The 20,354-nt window shown below is 45.0% G+C and overlaps 1 protein-coding gene across 1 annotated transcript in view; it reads left to right on the top strand.

The window, feature by feature from the left end:
* The window catches only part of FGD6 (FYVE, RhoGEF and PH domain containing 6), a 266,156-nt gene that overhangs the window by 201,767 nt on the left and 44,035 nt on the right, over positions 1 to 20,354 (top strand). The window contains exons 9-11 of the mRNA XM_078675951.1: positions 18,860 to 18,910; positions 19,375 to 19,433; positions 19,728 to 19,799. Coding sequence (XP_078532077.1) covers positions 18,860 to 18,910; positions 19,375 to 19,433; positions 19,728 to 19,799 — 182 coding nt within the window. The remainder of the gene's footprint in view (positions 1 to 18,859; positions 18,911 to 19,374; positions 19,434 to 19,727; positions 19,800 to 20,354) is intronic.

Here is a 20,354-nt window from a genome sequence, read left to right on the forward strand (position 1 = left end):
TTCAGATCTGTATGGAAAAGCAGAATGGCCTCATTCCTGCATGTTTCGCAAAATCTAATGTTCTGGATTATTTTTCACCCATCTTTCAAAGTTAACAATGTTACCGGTATCAGTAACTGTGGGGGAATGAAAAACCTGGCACCAAAACACCTGACTTATAATGAGCCCTTCAAGTGTGAGAGGATGTGGTGTAATGGCTAGAGCTGCAGAGTTTGGAACTGGGGAACCAGGTTCGAGTCTCGGCGTCTGCTCTAACGCCTGGCATTATGGGCAAATCACTCATTCGCCCCGTGTCTACAAACATGAATGTGTCCTTGTGTAATGTAACCGGTGCCCATGTAAAGCGATCCTATACCTTGTGTCAAGTTCGCGCTACATAATATATATATATATATATATATATATATATATATATATATATATATATATAAATGAAAACAAATCTGCTACTAAATGTGAAAAATGGCGCTGTAAATTGAAACAATATGTTATGTTGCAGGGCACAAACCTCTGAGGAGGCCGGTCTTACCTGGTATAAAGGCTGCTCAGTGGGAAAAAAACTGCAGCCAGTCTCTAATGCCTAGCTGAGAGGTCACCTTCGGGTCACCTCCGAGACAAGATAAGCAGCTGTGAAAACTGGGAGGTGATCAAGGCACAGTTGACTCAGAAGCCTGACAAGGGCGGTGGCCAACCAGCACGGCGTCGTCCACGCCCAGCTTGTAATCTCATAACAGACAGGCCAACAAATACCACACAAAAAAATAAATGTGAAAAAGTAGCTGCTTAAAATATGAAGAGTCTAAAGTGACATTAACACGACTAACCGTAAAGTGAGAAATACAAAAGTATGACTAATAACATTCTTTTTGAACTTAAAGAAATACAAAAGTACGATGGAGAAGTTTCTGTGGTCTGTGCACGGCCGATTTGGTGCTTAAATTGTTACAAGTGACGCTGCTGGTTATTGACTACTAATTTTAAAATGCAGAGAGGCAATTCAGCATGACATTTTTAGGTTTTGCCTCGGCAATGCGTACGAAGTACGCATGCGCTAGCAAAATCTTATGTTTTGCTCTGTGGGGTCGGGTATCCGCCCCCTCCTCGCCCCCTCCTCCCATTGGCTAGCTCCATAAATGGAGGCTAGCCATTGGGAGCCGGATCTGTCCGTCAAGGCCGGACCAGATTCGGGGGCGTTCCCGAGAATTTTTCCCTTTTGGCCACGTCATGCAGCGGTGGGCGGGGCTTTTTTTTGGGCTCGTCGAGGTTTGTTTGGGCCATTTGGCGGCCGACCGCCGGCCGAGGAAGTCCAGGTGAGTGGTTCCTTTCCTTTCCTGTCCCCCCTCCCGCTGTTGGTTCGTTTCCCGCCCCCCCCCCCCTCCCGCTGGCCGTTCCTTTCCCGCTCCCCCCCCCTCCCGCTTCCTGCATAGAAAGAGTGTGTTAAGGAGCTCCAGGAGGGAATGCCTGCTCTCAAGCTCCCCTTGTCCCCTCTGTCTACTCCCTGGCACTCTGGCACTGAGGCTGGAGGTTTATCACGCAGGCGGCAAAGAGCTCAGTGGATAAAGCGCCTGCTCCGAGCACCGCAGGTCACAGCACTAGCCCTGACTGGACAAATGAATCATTCTAGGTGGAGGCATTTAGTGCCCGTTAGCTGAGCAATAATACCATCTATCATTAAAGCGCCTGCCGTCAATTCGGTTTCTGGTGTGCGCTACATAAATGGTTATTGTTACTGTAGAGCAACATAATTGCTTTGGCTGTACCCCGACGCACGACGTTCTACCTGTCAATCAACCATCCATTCGGCGCACTTCTGAAAACATCTTTTAATAAGAACGATTTATAAAACGCAAATGAAAACTAAAATATACTACATTAAATCATTCGTTTTTAAAGTTTCTCTGAGAAAGCAACCCCTTCACGACCCCGAGTACCTTAATTGGATATGGCCCTGGGGGTGTGCGGCCCCACACCTTCACCCCGTCTAATTAGAGACAGTTGTACCAAAAAAAGAAATCACACAGTGCAATTGTTTTCAAGGCGGGCATGTCAGCCCTCTACTTTATTATCTGCGATATAAAAATCAGGTAAATAAATAACAAAATGAATGTGCATTCTCGCCTGCCACTAGAGGAGCTTGAGTCACCCGGTCTGACCGGGCCTGGTGCTCGCCGCGTCGGCCCCTTCAGACAACAAGCCGCCCTTTGTGCGCCTGGAAGCCACGCTCAACAACCCTCCCTTACAGGGCAGCCACCGGCTCCCAGAGGTGGCCGGCCTCCACCACTGGAATGAAAACTGCTGAGTGTGCATAATAATGTGCAAGTCAGTGTGAAGTCCGGAGCACCCCTCCAGACTCGCCAGGGCAGCCACCGGCTCCCAGAGGTGACCGGCCGCCACCACTGGAATGAAAACTGCTGAGTGTGCATAATAATGTGCAAGTCATTGTGAAGTCCGGAGCACCCCTCCAGACTCGCCTGTCCTCTCAGGGTCAAGAAACAAGCCCACCAGACTAAAACAAGGGCAGGTTTTCAACATGTTTTCCTTCAGTGCACATTAGTGACAGTCTTGTGCAAGCCCTCGTACCCTTCTCACACATGTATTGCACCAATAACCACCAGCCAGGGGGTGAACAAATCACGGCCTCTGCTTTACAAAGCAGTCCAATCCAATCTCACTTAGTTATGTCCTGTTACACATTTTCTATATTGTTATTTGGTGTGTTAGCGCTTAAGCTTTTTGGGAGCAGGCTTCTGTCGGTGATGTCTTTTCCCAGCAGTTATAATTGTTTCCCCTCGTTTTTGTGTCCTTCTGCCCTCTGTCTGCCTGGTGTTTTGTGCCGTTCCTCCACCTGAACTGAGCCCTTTAAAATAAGGCCATGCTCCAAAAAGTACCGCAGCACCCTGCCCTGAACCATAAAAAACTGCCCCCTACCTCCGTGAAGTACTCTGACTCTGCTCCCTACCCTCCCTTGGCGCCTAAAACTGTCCCCTGCCATGCACCCTACAAAGCCTCGACTTAGTAAACTGTCCCTTGTCTGTGTGCTTCGAGGCCGTAAAATGTAAGCCTAGGCACAAATGGATGGTTGGATTTGTAGGGTAAAGTTTTATTTCATGTGATTTTATGTAGCGCGAACTTTACCCGAAGGTGTCGGAGCGCTTTTACATAAGAACCAGTTGCCAAACCTAAGGACTTTGATTTACATGCGTTAAGTAAAAGATACAAAGAGGAAAACAATTGAAATGTACTAGATGTAGTCACACAAAGAAGAGACTGTTGATTCTCGTTATATTTCTATATACATATGGAAAGGATATGAATAGATGTACTGCAAGAGTCACATAGGAATGTTAGAGTAGAAAGGTCTACTGCATATACTAGTGAATACAGTCATCTCTATATACAGAAAAAATTAGTTATATTTAGAGGGGTCGAAGTGGGGTGCAGTGGGTGGATGGATGCATGATGGATGGATGTATGCATGATGCATGGATGTATGGGTGGATGCATGGATGGGTTGTTGGTTGGATGGGTTGGTGGATTGCATAAATTGTTGAGGGATTGGCTGTATATATGCATCTATCCATCCACCCATCCATGCATCTATCCATACACCCATCCATACACCCATCCATGCATGCACCCATCCATGCATCCACCAACTCATCCATGCAAGCATTACAACAAGAGCCCACAGCTCTCCTTCGTCTCTCCTCGCCCCACCTTCCCTGAGCCCGCAGCTCTCCTTCGTCTCTCCTCGCCCCCCCTTCCCTGTGCCCTGCTATTGTAAATGACAATGCCATTTATTTATGTTAAAAAAAACAAAAATAAAAAAAATGTCAAGAGCAATGCCAATAGCTCTAACTTTAACAAAGGCAAAACCATTGCATTGTAAATGCTTGTTTACTCCTGGTTCCATGATGAACTGTAAAAGGCCACTTTATTAGGACAGGTTTTGCAGTATAATTTTTAACTTCACTACAACTTTATCATAACATCACCTTCTTCAGCAAAATCCTCTCTGTTTGCTAATCATTCACCCCCCAAGTTTCCAAACCCCACCCTCATACTTTCACTTGTCATTCCCTGTCTTCCTTGCATTCAGCAGTCTCTCTCACTTACCCTACCAAACATCCTCCGAATGCAGCTTCCTAGTCCCATTCTAAAGCCCCTCTCCATCTTCCCCTCCACAGTGCTCCCCCGAGGGGGCGGATATGTTTGATCTGACGCGCTATCCCCCCAAACTACCACAGCGTGCTGCACTCAAACCATGTCCTACTGTGGCATGACTGAACAAGAGCCTCTACTCCTACCTCTAAAACATGCAGGGTGGGTGGATGGGGGGCTCAACGCAGATTCCCCCCCACCCCCCCAAGGTGAAGGAGTCACTGAGAGGTTGACTCTTCACCACCCCCTTACTTAGATACTTTGCCTAGCAACTGCCCCTTCCCCTAACTTATCACCTGTCCCGACCTGCTCCATCCCAGGAAGTAGCTCGGAGGGAGTATATTGTGGCCTCAAGACCGCCTCAACACCAGCAGGGATCTCTGATCCCTGGAGGTTGCGGTGGTGCCAATGCGGTCCGACCACCCAAGTCGTAATGGGGCAGTTGGATCGGTGGTGCCCACTCCGTGGCTACAGGGGTCGTATAATAAGTCCCTGAGCTATTTAACTTTGCTTGAAGCCAGTGACCTGTAAAGTAGGTCAAATATATCTCTGCCTTAGGCAAGAGTGTGCAGTGAATTCGATTTTAAATTGTTTTCACCATGGGCATCGCCCTAGTCTGAATTCCCCACTCTTCATAGCGTTGCTGCAGCTTCACTCCGTCTAAAGGCCGATGAAAGCCTGCAGGAAACATGAGCCATTGCACTCTAACCCGGGGGTTTCATGTGGTGTGTGGCACTTCTTGTCTGCTCAACTCTCACAGGCCTACATGGAAGAAGGACCCTACTGCGTTTTCCTGATTTATAACTCAACAGTGCCATCTAGCGGTAAAATAAAATATGAATTTTCATGGCTGCATCTAATTAAGACTACTTTTGATCGACTTTTTTCAAGTGATATAGAATATATCATTAATACTTTAGTTATATCTGACTTCGCTGCTGTGTATATTCGTTTTATTTATTAAAGAAGTACTTGACGCAGAAAGTTGCTTTAACAGTAGCAGTGCCTAAAAAAGTTTCATTTCTTGATTAACAAGCACTGGCGTTGCCAATAGGTCTCGCAGTAGGAAAGTTGGAGCTATTGGTTTTGTAAATGACAAAGCCCATTATGTTTTTAAAATAAAAGGCATTGTTATTTGCAATTGTAATTTGCAATGCAATAGGTCTGCATTAGGAAAGTTTGAGGTATTGGTATTGTAAATGACACAATTTTGATTTATGTTTTGGTTTTGAAAATTGCGAAATTAATAGCTTTGTCATTTACAATGCCAATAGTTTTGACTTTTGCAAACGTGACACCTATAGCATTTGTACTGCAATATGTGTTGTATTTACATGACTTAGATGTATTAATATTACAAATAACAATGGCTTTTTTTAAAATAATTAATACTTAAATAAAAGTTATTGTAATTTATAATGGCAATAGCTTCAACTTTTGTAAATAACTTTTGGGAAGATTATGTTCAGTGCATTCTATTGTGATGAAAATCCAAGAACAGAAATGAAATATTAACATCTTTTTGTGACATTTGTAACAAGATGGCAAGAGAGAGAAGGAAGGGGGGAGAGAGAGAGTGAGGAGAGGGAGGGAAGGGGGAGAGAGAGAAGGAAGGGCCGAGAGATGGAGGGAGGGAAGAGGGAAGGGGAGAGGGAGCAAGAGAGAGAGAAGGAAGGGGCGAGAGAGGGTAGGTAAGAAGGAGGGGGAGAAAGAGAGAGAGGGGTTGGAGGGAGGGAAGAGGAGAGAGGGAGAGAGAGAAAGAAAGAGAGGGAAGGAAGAGAGCAAGAGAGTGAGGGAAGGAGGGGCGGGAAGAGGGAGTGGGAGAGGGAGAGAAAGAAGAGAGGGGGGGTCTAAAAAAATGACTCTCTCTCCATCAGAAAATACTTAGAAGGTCCCAAAAGCGAGACCTGGTGGGCTATGCCAATGCTTGTTTTATTTTCAGTGGGAAGAGGCTCAGAGGAAGCAGCGATGGAGGAGCTGGGTGTTGGGGATGTAAACAAATGGGGGGGGGAAGCATTTGGTTGGAAGAGTAACATAGAGAGCGGGGGCAGGGATGTGAATGGGCAAGCAGCAGATGGCGAGGAAAGAGCAAAGCCAGAATTGCAGAGGAGCATACGAACTGTCCCTGAGGTGAAGCCGGGCACAGAACTCTACCATGTTTTGTCACAATCATCATCTAAGCTGGGTAGCAGTGGTTATTTATGGCGCTTAAATAGGGAGAGTCTTGCACCAGCGTTATATGTAAATACATTATTCTTTCTATAATGCTTGGTTACCGCCGGCTTCCTTTGTTAACACAGAGCACACTGTCTGCTCGTGTGCAATGGAATATTTACTAACTCATCTCATATAAACATAGCGTTAAATTCCCTTTCATCAACACATAGAAGCTGTTTCATAGGAAGCGCCTAGAAAGCAATTTATCCATGCAAACTCTGTTTCAAAACATACTGTATTTTAGATTGTCCTTGCTGCCTCTGGGCGCTAGCAGGCGAAAGGAGATAGCTGATCTCTCTACCTTCTCCCAACCTTCCTTATATCCATATGTTGACGAGTCGTAAAAAGCGCCTAAGGTTGTCTTTAAGGCGGTTTGGGGAAGAGCGCTTGTGTACAGCAGAGTTCTTCACTGGGGGTGTCACTGTGCGGGGGAGCACACCCGCCTGGCAACATTTCCCATGCAAATATGATTCGATCTGTAAGGGGCTCTTTGACAAATCCGAGCAGCGCTTGGAAGGCCTGCCAGATTCCGGGGAATTATGGGGGAGGTTAAAGGCGGTTGTTGATAATTGCGTGAATGAATCATATATCTTTTAAGGTGTGTATTATACTCTAAATAAAGGCGGCCTCTTAAATGTATTTATTTACCTATAAAGTAAAATACAGCAACAGATGTTCATACAGCCACAAACATAAAATAGGTACGTTTGTTGCATTTCCTCATGTATTCCACTGTTCAAAACATAAATGCCAAAGTATTTAGCAGTATTCGAACTGTGCATTACTAACGAGCATAGCACGGAACAAGAATGCAGTACCAGCCGCAGACCCCTTTGAGTTTCTGACACCACAACACAAGTGACCTTCCTTCAACAAATGTCCCACAAAGAGCAGCGGAATCTGGCATTGCTGTGGAGAAGGGGCGTCCGTGAAGTGTGAAACAGTGGGTGGGGAAGCAGATCCCTTTGAAGCTCTCGGAGGCAGGGGGGGGCAGGGATGTGAATCGGCAAGCAGCAGATGGCGAGGAAAGAGCAAAGCCAGAATTGCAGAGGAGCATACGAACGGTCCCTGAGGTGAAGCCGGGCATAGACACACCAGTCAGTGTGGGGGGGGGTGGCGTACGTGTATTGAATTAAAGTGCTTCAAAGCCATGCCAGGGGTAGCGAGCGCTATATCAATGCAATTACAATACATGTACGTAGAATCAAATGCTGCTTTGTTTCTAGCATTTTAAACATGTACAATAACGTCGTACTGCAGGTGTGAATTATAAAAAAAGCCTGTAGGGTACAGGGTACTTACCTCCGGGTTGCAAGCCTCGCTTTGGCATTGCCCCTGTAAGGGCCTTTATGCTGTGGTGTAGCGCTCTACATATGCTCGCCTTGGAAGTTAGCCGCCCATTTAAATGGAGGTATAAAGTGAGGCCATTCATTCGATACTGGCGTGCTATTACCCACCTCGCGCCCACCGCCGTAGGCGCACAGTACAGTTGTGCTGGTGAGCTAATGGCCGGGGTCGATGTAATCACAGTATACGCTGACCTCTGGGGAGTGCAACGGGAGCCCCTCTAGGACTGTGCGTTGCTGACCCCGGTAATTACAGGAGTTCAGATCTCGGTAGCGGTGAGGAAAGAAGTTGAAGGCTGTGCTTAAAGTGAGCTAGCAGCTCGATCGGACGGACAAAAAAATATAAAATGTAAAGAAAAAAACTAGCGCTGCGCGCCTATGAATGCAGGGTCCCGAGGCACCCAGATTCCTTATGTTGCAGCACCACTGACCCATCCTAGACAATCCTTAGTGTGGGGTTGTCTTGCAGCTTGGTGAGCAGAGACCTCCTGTCTCTGTGTGTACCATTGAGCACCGATGTTGGGCTTTACCTCTGCCATGTGCAGTGCACTGCACGGCTCAGCTGTTGCGCCCGGTGCACACCGGATAACTTTATCTCTGCTAATAATTGCCTTTTTATTGCGGCGCTTTCTATGACTTCCTGTTTCCTCCTCTCCCTGGGGCCCTGTCTGCAGGGCTTCTTTCAGTGACCCTGTCCAAGCAGCAGATGGCGAGGAAAGAGCAAAGCCAGAATTGCAGAGGAGCATACAAACTGTCCCTGAGGTGAAGCCGGGCATAGACACACCAGTCAGTGTGGGGGGTGTGGCGTACGTGTATTGAATTAAAGCGCTTCAAAGCCATGCCAGGGGTAGCGAGCGCTATATCAATGCAATTACAATACATGTACGTAGAAAGGCTGTGTTTGCGGGGAGAGAGAGGGGAGGTGCTGGTGTGGGAGGGGGGAGGTGCTGGTGTGGGAGGAGTGCTGCTAGGGCAAGGCTGTGTTTGCGGGGAGAGAGAGGGGAGGTGCTGGTGTGGGAGGGGGGGGGTGCTGGTGTGGGAGGAGTGCTGCTAGGACAAGGCTGTGTTTGCGGGGAGAGAGAGGGGAGGTGCTGGTGTGGGAGGGGGGAGGTGCTGGTGTGGGAGGAGTGCTGCTAGGACAAGGCTGTGTTTGCGGGGAGAGAGAGGGGAGGTGCTGGTGTGGGAGGGGGGAGGTGCTGGTGTGGGAGGAGTGCTGCTAGGGCAAGGCTGTGTTTGCGGGGAGAGAGAGGGGAGGTGCTGGTGTGGGAGGAGTGCTGCTACGGCCTGGGGGAAGCTGGCTGGGGAAGGGGAGGAGAAATGCAAGTTTATGGCCCAAAAGCGCGTGCCTGTGGCCACGTGAACTTCATGAAAACCGCAGCAAAAAGCTAGTGGTTTCATGAGGATTTTGAGCACTTGAATTCTCGATCCCTCAATGCGCTTGCGCGCATTGTAGGTCACGAGACCTAAAAAAAGAAAGTAGTCCAGGCTTGCAGAGGATGGCGTTGATTATTGCGACAGTACTGAAGTTATTTAGTTGCATTTACAAAATATTTTAAAATAATTGTTCGGGTTAGGATTCTTCTTTATTAAGCTCTTTGAAGCCAATAATGGGCTAGAAAAAGGAAACTGATTGAACCACCACTATTAAATGCTGTGCCTTACAACGGATCTCTGATAGTCTACTGGACTCAGGCGCGCAACGCCCATTGGGCTCAAAGCCACTTTGCATGCTAGCTTTTTTGAGGCATACTATATTAAAAACAAAACGCTGTGTCCTAGATTGCTACATACCGAGAAGATGCCCTTTGGCTGCTAGGCAGCATCACTTGAAAATTATGAAATATATGTCTATATATGAGTGGTCGAAGTGGTGGAAAAAAGGTTGGGGAACTGTGGTTGGAAAATCAGATGGCGGGAATAACCCAAGGATTGGGTCAGTGGGCGGAGTCAGAGGTGTGGCCAGAAAGAGCAAAACATCCCAATTTTTGTATTTGTTCAGCATTTCACTGACCAGCTGCAGCTTAGTCCCAGATAGTTTACAAGTGGAATCACAAGCCAATTGTCTCGAGCCATGCAGTTTGTCATTAGCACCTTTTTTCCACAAGAGCAGTTCAAATATAAATGACAAAATATCCTAGTTTGCAAATGTTTTCCACATAATTATGACCCTGCCATATTTGTGACATAATACATCATCTGCTGCATAATCTGTCATTTTAACAAAGAAGTTGTTGTTCAAACGGATCAAAAGTCACTAAATTATGTGACTTGTGTTGCTGGGAAGTGGAGCACCCTTTGCAAAGGTTGCTTGGTCATTTTATTCACTCATACATTTGTATGTTACACTGGTACTAATGAGGCACACTCTGCAGAGGCTGTTAATATGTGTAAAAATGTCAAAATAATAAAGCATCAGAAAATGTACTGCATTATGCTGCAGCTTTTTTTTGCTGCATAATTTAGTCAACAATGCAACATGGTTTTGTCCTCCATTGCTGCATAATTCTAGTGCCCCCAAAGCAGGCAATACATGTTAATAGTGCATGTGCTTTAAGCAGAGAGACCATGAAGTTTGCAAACTTAGTTAGGTGTGCGTGCAAATCCTGCATTGCTGATGCCTGGTGAGTTGCGCTGCTACTGCTGTAATGGAGGTACCAATGGGTGAGGCGGTCTGGCCTCAAGGGTCATGTGACCTCAGTGACAGAGTCACTGTTACTCTAGGGTGTGCTGCTTCGTAAGCCTGCCCACAAGACACAAGGTGAACTTCAGTATGCATTGTGATGGACAGGCCTCCAAGGTTAACCCACACTTCCCACCGCTAGGGTCCACCTGCTAAGACACCAGGGCTTCTAAGGTCTACCGGGGGCTTCAAAGGTCTAGCATGAGAATGTGTTCCCTCAGGAGAGTGGTCTGGTGGGCGGTCATGAAGGCTGAACCTGGTTCCCCAGTTCCAAATTTGGCAGCTCTGACCATAGTGCCACATCCTCTCCCCCATTGAACATCATACCGTCCCACTGAGAGAAACTCACACTGCCTTCAGCTACAGCCCAATTGTGCCCCCCTATAAACACCTGGAAGTAACTCAATTCAAATTATGCGCTAACAAGAGTAATCTGCTGCCTGAAAAAAAAGAAACAACATCCTGGAAAATGCAAACACTCATAGGGAATGCAAGGTTAAGTAAAGCACTGGAAATGTAAGCAGGAAAAACATGGTTACCTTAAAGCTTTTACACTCATTATTCAGAAGTCAATGAGTGTTTTGGCCTGAAAAGTTATGGACATGACTACCGGGCCCAGAAGGAACCTGTTTCAATGCCCTTACTTAAATCCTTACAGAACGTAAGCAGTATGGTTTAAAAAGACCACATCCCTGAACACAGAGCCACAGTACACATTTTATAAACTAAAATAAGGAAAACAGTTGATTAGGATCACATTAAACATTTTCCACTCCTTTCATCAACCAGGTATTGCAGTTCCTTTAGGAATTGTGCACTTCCCCACCCGGGGAAAACAATGCTATTCAAAGAAAGATAAGAAAATGAAAGTAGCTTAGCGATTCACTGGTAAACTCTGTGAAGTGGTGTTAATGTGTTTGGGTGTGAATACAACCAATCTGGTCACTTTATGACCAATCTGTCTTGCTTTATTTAGTTATATATATATTTGTTCTTCGTATTTTGAACCTTTTTTCTCTCCATCCTGAGACTGGACTTTAAAATAGAAAAATTTCAAAAAAATACGACATTTGTAGCAAAAGCGTTTTTCATTTTTTAATCCATTTCACCGGCGAACAAATGAAGGATAGGATAGGGTAAGAGGCATTGGTTGAAATCATGGTTTTCAGCAAGTGAGGAGGAGCAAGACAGAGATGGAAAGAGAGGGAAGAAGAGGAAGAAAGAAAGAAAGGGGGGGAAGTGGCAGCTGTCAGCGCCAGAGCAGGAGAAATGGACACTGTCCTTGTCTACTCCGAGTAAGAAGGAAAAAACAGATTCCTTTTCCTTCTCTGCCCTCCCCGCCCATTCCCAAACAAACGGCCAAGCCTTATCTATAGGTCGTGGCTATTTCTGCCATTCTGGGATGCATTTTTTTAATAAAAAGTAGAGGGACACTCTATTAAATTAGAAAAGTAGAGGCACGCCATGTCCTACCGATCCCGCTCAATTCGACCACCGTTATATATTTATTTTATTTATATAAAGTTTTATATAGCGCAGACATGACCCAAGCGGGTATCACAGCGCTTTACAGCCGATCAAGGACACAAAGAGTTGGGCCCGAAAGTCAGTAACAACAACATTGAAAAGCATGATACTGGAATAAAAAGAGGAACAAGTTATCATGCCATCGCAAAGATAATAGAAGAGCATATCTGAGCAACAGACAAATATAGATGTTGAGACCAGTCATAAGTCATAGACATAGTCAAAGTCATAGGATCAAACGCGAAATACATTGTAGCAGTGTCACTCAGGGCCAGGCAGTCCATGGAGGGGTAGCGAAATCGGCATGTAGCGGAACCAAAAATAAATGGTACCTGGTAGGGGTGGGTGCAATCAATCAAGGGCGTTCATCAATAGAACTTTCTTTTTTTTTTTTTTTAAAGGTGCCGTAGGAGGAATCGGTCTCATTGCCGGAGGCAAGGAGTTCCAGGTTCCCAGGGCAATTCCTGAGAATGCCAGAATATAGGTTTTCTTACTTTGGAATTTTTTAGGTTTAAGAAGCAGGGTGCTGGAGCTCCTAGAAGATCTGCTACCACCAGAGAGTTACAGTTGTTGGGGTAGGTACAGAGGGATGTTAAAGTGAAGGGCCTTTTGCGACATGCACACAATTATAAGATTAATCCTAGTATCAAAAGGCAGCCAGTTTAGGGATTTCAGGTCTGGTGTGATGTGGCTATTTCTTTTGGATCCCGTGATGAGCCTTGCAGCTGAATTCAAGGATGCCATGAGCGGTGCCAACTTGTAGCTGGGTAGCCCACAGAGTGTTGCACTACCATAATCTAACCTGGAAATTACTTGTGCTTGAACATCAGACTTGAAGTCGTCCGGGGGGGGGGAGGAAAGGTTTTATCTTTCTTAGGATACTCATGTGGAAGTTGGGTCCTTTGGTGGCAGAGCTAATGTGCTTCCTTAATGTCTTAACGAGGATTATTCCAAGAGACCTTGTGGAATCAATGATGTGTGGGGTACAGTTGAGAGTTGTTAGGGACTTCAAGGTCTCAACAATGATGGTAGTCTGTTTGGTTGGCGCGATAAGGAGAAATTCCGTTTTGGAGTAATTTAGCTTGAGATGTTGGGAAGTCAGCCAGTGTTGTGTTTTGAGTAGGGTTGAGTTGAGTGAACTGATGTGGTCCGGGGAGGAGGTTTTCAGGTACAGTTGGGTGTCATCGGCATACATGTAATAGCGAATGTTGGATGAATTAAGCATTACCGTTAGAGGCTCTATGAACAAGTTAAAGAGCATGGGTAAGAGTGCAGATACCAGAGGGACCCCAAGTGTGGATGGCATAGAGTTGGGGATTGTTATTAAAAAAATAAGGCAAACCAGTTTAACACTGTGCCTGAGAGACCCATCCTTCGTTTCAGTAAGTCCAGGATGTTGTCATGTTTGACCGTATCAAAAGCTGAAGGTAGCTCAAGGAGGATTAGAAGGCAGACTTCATTCTGATCCTGCATTTCTAGAGCTAATAGCCGATTCACTACTATGGCCCTTGTGAAAACCCAGTTGGAATTGATCTCAAAGCTGTAATTGGTCAATGTGGTTACACAGTAGGACATGAGCACATTTATCTAGGAGCTTCGATAGAGTTGGAATGCTAGTGATAGGACGAAAGTTATTAAAGTCCTCTTGATCCGTGGTGGGTTTTTATGTATATATCAAGAAAACTTTAATCAACCTCTTGTAGGCCATAAAAAACCCAATAGATATAACCACAATCGCCTTTAAAAAATCATAAATTAAATTATTTTAAAACAAACAGCATTTCATGTTTATAAAAAAAGAATCCTGTATTAAAATGCAATTAGTGCTAGAATTCAAGAAAACACAAATCTCTCAATCATAAACATTTCCTTACGCTGTCATACTAAGGTGCATAAAATCAAATATAAACAGTATTAGCCCAACCCAAATGCTATCGCCATTAATTAAACACTTAGTATAACTTTCTTAAACAGCACAAAAGTAAATTCTAGACAAATTAATATATATTATCAATGGTGACCCAACCCATTTGATGCTCCGTTTAATTAAACTATCCAATATAAAACATGGACAAATTTCACAGAGGTTTCCACACAATAAGGTGCAAATAGTGGCGAAATAAATATATATATACACGCTATCAAACATTTCCTTGAATTTTCATACTAAGAATGCTTAAATAGAACTTAATCTGAAAAACCCAGCCCATTTGCTTTCTCCATTTAATCGATCATTCAATATAGCTTACTATATCACATGGGCAGACGCCAAAGTAGCTAGAATGGGCCACCATCTCTTGGACGGCTACCACAAATGTATTGTATTCAGCCTCAGCCTAGTTGACAGATATCTATGATTACTTTTTGTTATCCCCAAGAGCTACTTCTCCATTCCTAACATGCATTTGATTTGTCTATAATATAAAACAGTGTTTTTACTACCCTCTGTGATGTCTTTCATTTGTGCACATTGTTAAAAAGCGAGCTTTCAAAACTGGTTTAAAAGATAGAAAGACTGTCTTAGGGTTGCTAAATAAATCCGGTAGGTTTTATTTATGATTAATCATTTTCATATAATCGATCTATGAGATCTTTGTGGCATTAACAAGCTTTAAAAATCCGATAGAATCAAAAGTTTAAGACCGATCTTTTCCTTGACCAGATAGACCGCTTTAGGAGAAATGGGCACAATCTAATATAGCCACAGAGATATTCTAAACCCAACCCTGATTGACCTATATATGTCGAGGTGTCCTGTGAGACAATCAACCATATTCTTAAGAAACCGTTTTCTATCTGTTAAATTGAGTTGAGGTAATTTATTCCCCATAACCTTGCTCCATTTTGAGAGATTGGTATGTTTTTTGCCTCACTTACCTCAATTAATTCTTTCAGGGGCTGTGCGCCTAATTTCGTGGCAAATAGTGTGTGTGTGTATCTCAATCCGCCTGCACACAGCAGTTGCTGGCTGTCTCCATATCAGCATTTGGGACACTGTGTTGTAAAAAAATAAGGTCACTATTAAGTGATTCCACACACAACTTCTCAGCAAGGGAAATCAAGCGCTTTATGAGCAAGTTAATTGTTTGTGAGCACATTTGCCAAAAGGCATCTTGGCGCTAGGAATCAAAGGAAGGTTGGGATAGCCGACTGCTAATCAAGCAAAACAAATGGCCTGAAGAGCCTTAAAGGTACGGTGACTAGTAATTTGGTAGAGCAATCTGTGTGGTGAGTTTACAGGTATGTACGGTTACAACAGAAAAGGCTCTCACTCAGAGATATATTTGCTTAAATTAGGTAATCGCCAGAAGAAGGGCTTCTGAAGGAGGATGACAAAGTGGGCCGTGACAATAAAGTCTGAAACATATGCAGCTGGGCCCAAGCCCTCAGAAGGCCGGTGTATTCAACAGAATAACTGTAACATAATTCATTGAGCGACGGGGATTGTGCATGGCGAAATATACACCGACCTGAGACAAATTGGCAGTGTCTGTGCCTGCCCCCCACCCCCTGAAGCCAGATAACGAGCAGTTGCATAGCCCATTCCTTTGGGGTCTTCCCCATTCTTAGACGTCATGGAAGCAGATGAACCTTTACTTATTCCTGAAGGTCCTTCCGTTGGGCTCTTCTCAGCACTCCCGGGGTGCCCAAGCCACACGGGGAGGTCAGAAGAAGCCAAGAGTCTCCCCTCTGCACAGGGTTGTTGCACTGAACACATTTTTCATATTGCTTTCAATTCAGATACAATTGGTCTACTACAATACACAAACAAGCATTTACAATGCAACGGTTTCGCCTTTGGAGAAGTTAGAGCTATTGGCATTGTAAATGACAAAATTTGTATTTATGTGTTGGTTTTGAAAACAGATAAATAAATTGCATTGTCATTTACATTGCCAATAGTTTAATCTCTCGCAAATGTGAGAACTATTGTCTCCTACGGACGAGCTCAGCAGACAGCAATTACTACCACACACACACACACACACACCCACACACACCCAGACCCACACACCCAGAGCCAGCCACACCCAGAGCCCCCCCCACACACACACACTGGAGCAGTCACACACACACACACACACTGGAGCAGTCACACACACACACACACACACACACACACACTGGAGCAGTCACACACACTGGAGCAGTCACACACACACACACACACTGGAGCAGTCACACACACACACACACACACACACTGGAGCAGTCACACACACACACACTGGAGCAGTCACACACACACACACACACTAGAGCAGTCACACACACACACACACACACACTCTGGAGCAGTCACATATACACACACACACACACACACTCTGGAGCAGTCACATACACACACACACACACACACACACACACACACTCTGGAGCAGTCACCCACACCCACACCCAGGAGCAGTCACACACACACACACACCCAGGAGCAGTCACACACACACACACACCCAGGAGCAGTCACACACACACACACACACACACACACACACACACACACACACACACACACACACACAGGCGAAACCTAAAAACCTCCCGCCCATGCTCATTACTTGATAAACAGTACCCTCAACTCAACCATACCCGACATGGGTGACCAACGCCTATAACCACCAGCTATTCACAAGGTTTAGGTTACATTTTTAATACAATGAATCAGCTTCCCCAAGGGCTAGTCTGCTCATGGTTCACTAAGCCGCAGTGAGAGCAAAACAGACAGCCTAGTGTCCACAATTTACCTGGCCAAGAAAGATTTGTAATAATTCTTAAAATATTTAAAATGTAACCAACTGAGGCCAGATAGGCTACACCTCCTGATGCTAAAGGGTGTTTGTGCTTGCCTATGTAAAGGAAGCTTTCTAAGCAGTGCAATTAAGCTCCTGGAAACCCCTCGAAGTGATAAGCGCGCTATAAAAATGCTGAATGATTGAAGCTCTGGGAGGCGTGGAATGTACTAACGTCGAACAACGTAAAATACAGTCTGCAGAAGCGCTTATAAAAGTAAATGTCCCTCTTCTACGCAGACCTATGGCGCACCTCATAAAACAAACTGTTAGATGTTTACTGAAGCGTTGGAAGACACATCTGTTGTTAGAAGACATACTTATATGCTGTGCAATTACACAAGCCACCAAAGTAAACATTTCTTGATTCAGCCAATACTGCTTGCACGAAATGTTGCCTCTGAGTCATGCCCCTACGAACAATAAATGAAAGTGCAACACCGGCTCGTAGAGAAACGGCAAGCAAGTGTGCTATGTGTGTGGGGGATTTTCACGCACAACCCTTGTTGCCGCCCCGACTGGGCTGAATGCTCATTGGCTAGCTACTGAATTAAATTCTCTCCCGTGGCTATGAAAAGCAGCATTTTTCAAAGAAATGTGTGCGTGTGTTTTGAAAATTCGTCGAATCCATAGAGTGCTTCGCGCAGCAGATCAGCTGGTTTCCACACAGCAGAAGGCTTCCAGGCATCACTAACACCAGCAAAGTGCCTTTTCAGTATTCAAATTTCGGGTAAAAACGAAGCTCAGAGTACTTAGAAACACAATAGGTTAGCCTCTGAAAATGGGAATCAAATGTGCTCAAAGCACTGGAAACTTGAGATCACGGAAGTCAAAGCACCCATCGGGAATTTGGCAGTCCCCGATTATTCATCCCCATTTGGTGTATTCCTAATAGACGTGCCTTCATCCCTCGCCCTCCATAACCCATCTACAACCCCCCCTGTACCCTAGGAACACAAATGGAACACCTAAAACACTGTCAGAGACGAGGGGCCGTGAAGGAATGAATCGAGGCTGCAGAAGGGATGGGGCGGAAGGGAGAGACGGATGTGGCAGACGCACAAATAAACAAGCATTTACAAGTGGGACACGGACAGCGGGAGGGGGCGGGAACGGGGAGAAGCACACGGACGGGGGGCGGGAACGGACAGGGGGGGGTGGTCGGGAAGGCTTCCTCTGTTGGAGGGGGGTGCGGGAACACACGGAAAGCACTCACCTGTACTTCTTCCGGCGGCCGTGGTCGGCATGGAATGAGGCAAACAAACGAATAAAAAAAAAAACGAAACTCCGCCCACCGCCGCGATGACGACATCGCAGAGGCGGAGACGGAAAAAATCGCGGGAACGCCCACGAATCTGGTCCGGCCATGACGGACAGATCTATGTTCCAATGGCTAGCCTCCATTTATGGAGCTAGCCAATGGAACAGAGGGCAGGATCTAAGCCCTACACTGTAGGGACATAAGATTTCTCCTGGGCGGAGCTAGGAGCTCCGACGCCAGGCGAAACCTAAAAAGGGAGCTTTAACATGTGAATAAGAAAAATAAGAAATTATTCTGCAGACCAAAATAAGAGGTCAGAACCAATACACAGACATCATCCCTTAAAAATTCCTAAAATAGCAATGCAAAAACAGCATGCAAGAGCGAGCCACACGCTGCAATACCCCAGTTTTTTTGTTTGTTTTATTATTCTCAAATTAGGATCCAGAGTTCATAGGACCTTAATGAGATGCCCACTGAAGAGTACCCATCGGAACATCACATTTATCAGACCACACACCACACAGCTGGACAGTATGAAGGAAGCACGGAACAAAATGCAATCCTTGACATTCTGTATGGGCTTAGCATTGATGGCATTCTGTGACTTTAAAGCAGCTTGACCTTCTGGAACCACAGGTTCCCAAGAGTACAGCGGTCTAGATAGAGAATCCCAATTGAAAATCAAAATACCACGTAACATAATCACAGCGCTTGGCAAATTTGAAATATTCTATACAGGTAATTAAGCACTTTATCACAATGCCATGTTAAAGCAATTTTAATTCAATGAGAACTAATCAACCATTTTAAGAAAAAACTAAAGACCACCTGTTGTGCTACGTTTGACCTTGTGTCATTTTGTTTTTTGCAGACTATTTAAAGAACATTTTGGAAGACTCTTCTGACTACAGGGACACCCAAGGTAAATGTTCACTTGGGAGATCTGATTAAGTTACCCTCCCCTTTATTTCATACTAGCCTGATTTTTTCCTGCCACTATATCTTTGGTACATTGTTTGCTGTGCATAGGCAGGTGATTACTTTTCATCGGCTTAAAGCAGAAGGGCAACCCAGTAACCACTTGTGAGCTTGGTTCTTTAAATATAGTGAGGTAAATGGCTGACATGAGAATCATTCAAACAAGAATAACAAAAGTTTCATAATAAATTGCATGTCCAATAAGTGACAAGGAGAATCAAACTAAGTCATTTCATGTCACGATTTTGGAATGAACCAAACTAAAGGGATAAAAAATTATACACGACAGGCACATACAGTGATTCAATTGTAAAAAATAACATATACATTGTCCATATACTAAGAATGGGTTCAATACAGGTGATACTTTTCTCACTGCCTCTGACCTGTCCTCTGTTTATCTTTTAGCTGCACTTGCTGTCGTCATCGAAGTCGCCAACCATGCCAACGACATCATGAAGCAAGGAGTGAGTACAGGGAGTACGTCCTAAACCAGGGGTCTGGAATTATTTCATGTCTGTATCAGTAGTTCATCCAGTCCTGTGTTTTGTTTAATTCTGGTGCTTGTTGTCCAGATATTATAATGAGAATCTTGAAACTACATGTGTCAGAAAGCAATGAAAGACCTCTCAGGCAAAACTTTCACATCTGATGTGCGGCAAGTTGCATGAACTGGGCTATTGCACACACCAGATTAACTATCAAGTTACTGTAAATAACTAACCGGACTGGCTTTTTACTCATGTTTGTTCTTGCCCTAGGATAACTTCCAGAAGCTCATGCAGATCCAGTACAGTCTGAATGGACACCACGAAATTGTGCAGCCGGGACGGGTAAGTCTTAGCAGCTGAGACAACAAAGTCCTGGCACGACTGTTCTGGGCAAGGCAACATTATACAGACACCACCAGGAGAGGTGACCAGAGAGCTCCAATCAGCAGCACATATGTGCCCATGGTCAAAAGCGGGGAATTACCACTTCACTGATGGCATCAGTAACACTGGCTGTGGACCCACAGTCCCCTGCTACGGAGGAAGTGTTAATTTCACTACTTTTTATCACATATTTTATTTGAGTTCAGCCTCATTTACGCTTTTCACTCTGCATAACTTGTGATTTCAGTAGTGAGACAGTACTGATGTGGGGTTTATTATATTTTTATTTTTCGTTTTCTTGGTTACAATACTAGGCAAATACTTACTTGTGGACGCACATATGGTGCTGCTCAGAAGCATGAACAGTCTAGATATAATAGGCATAATAATGTGTGCCCGTACCTTCGGATTCAGGGGTGATCTCTAACGCTTGGCACCCGTCCACATCGCCATGGAGGTTGCAACAGCCTGTTGCTCTCCCAGCCAGCTGACGAACAAAGCTTTCCAGCAGCA

This window comes from Lissotriton helveticus, chromosome 1_1 (assembly GCF_964261635.1).
Source record: "Lissotriton helveticus chromosome 1_1, aLisHel1.1, whole genome shotgun sequence".
NCBI lineage: Eukaryota > Metazoa > Chordata > Amphibia > Caudata > Salamandridae > Lissotriton > Lissotriton helveticus.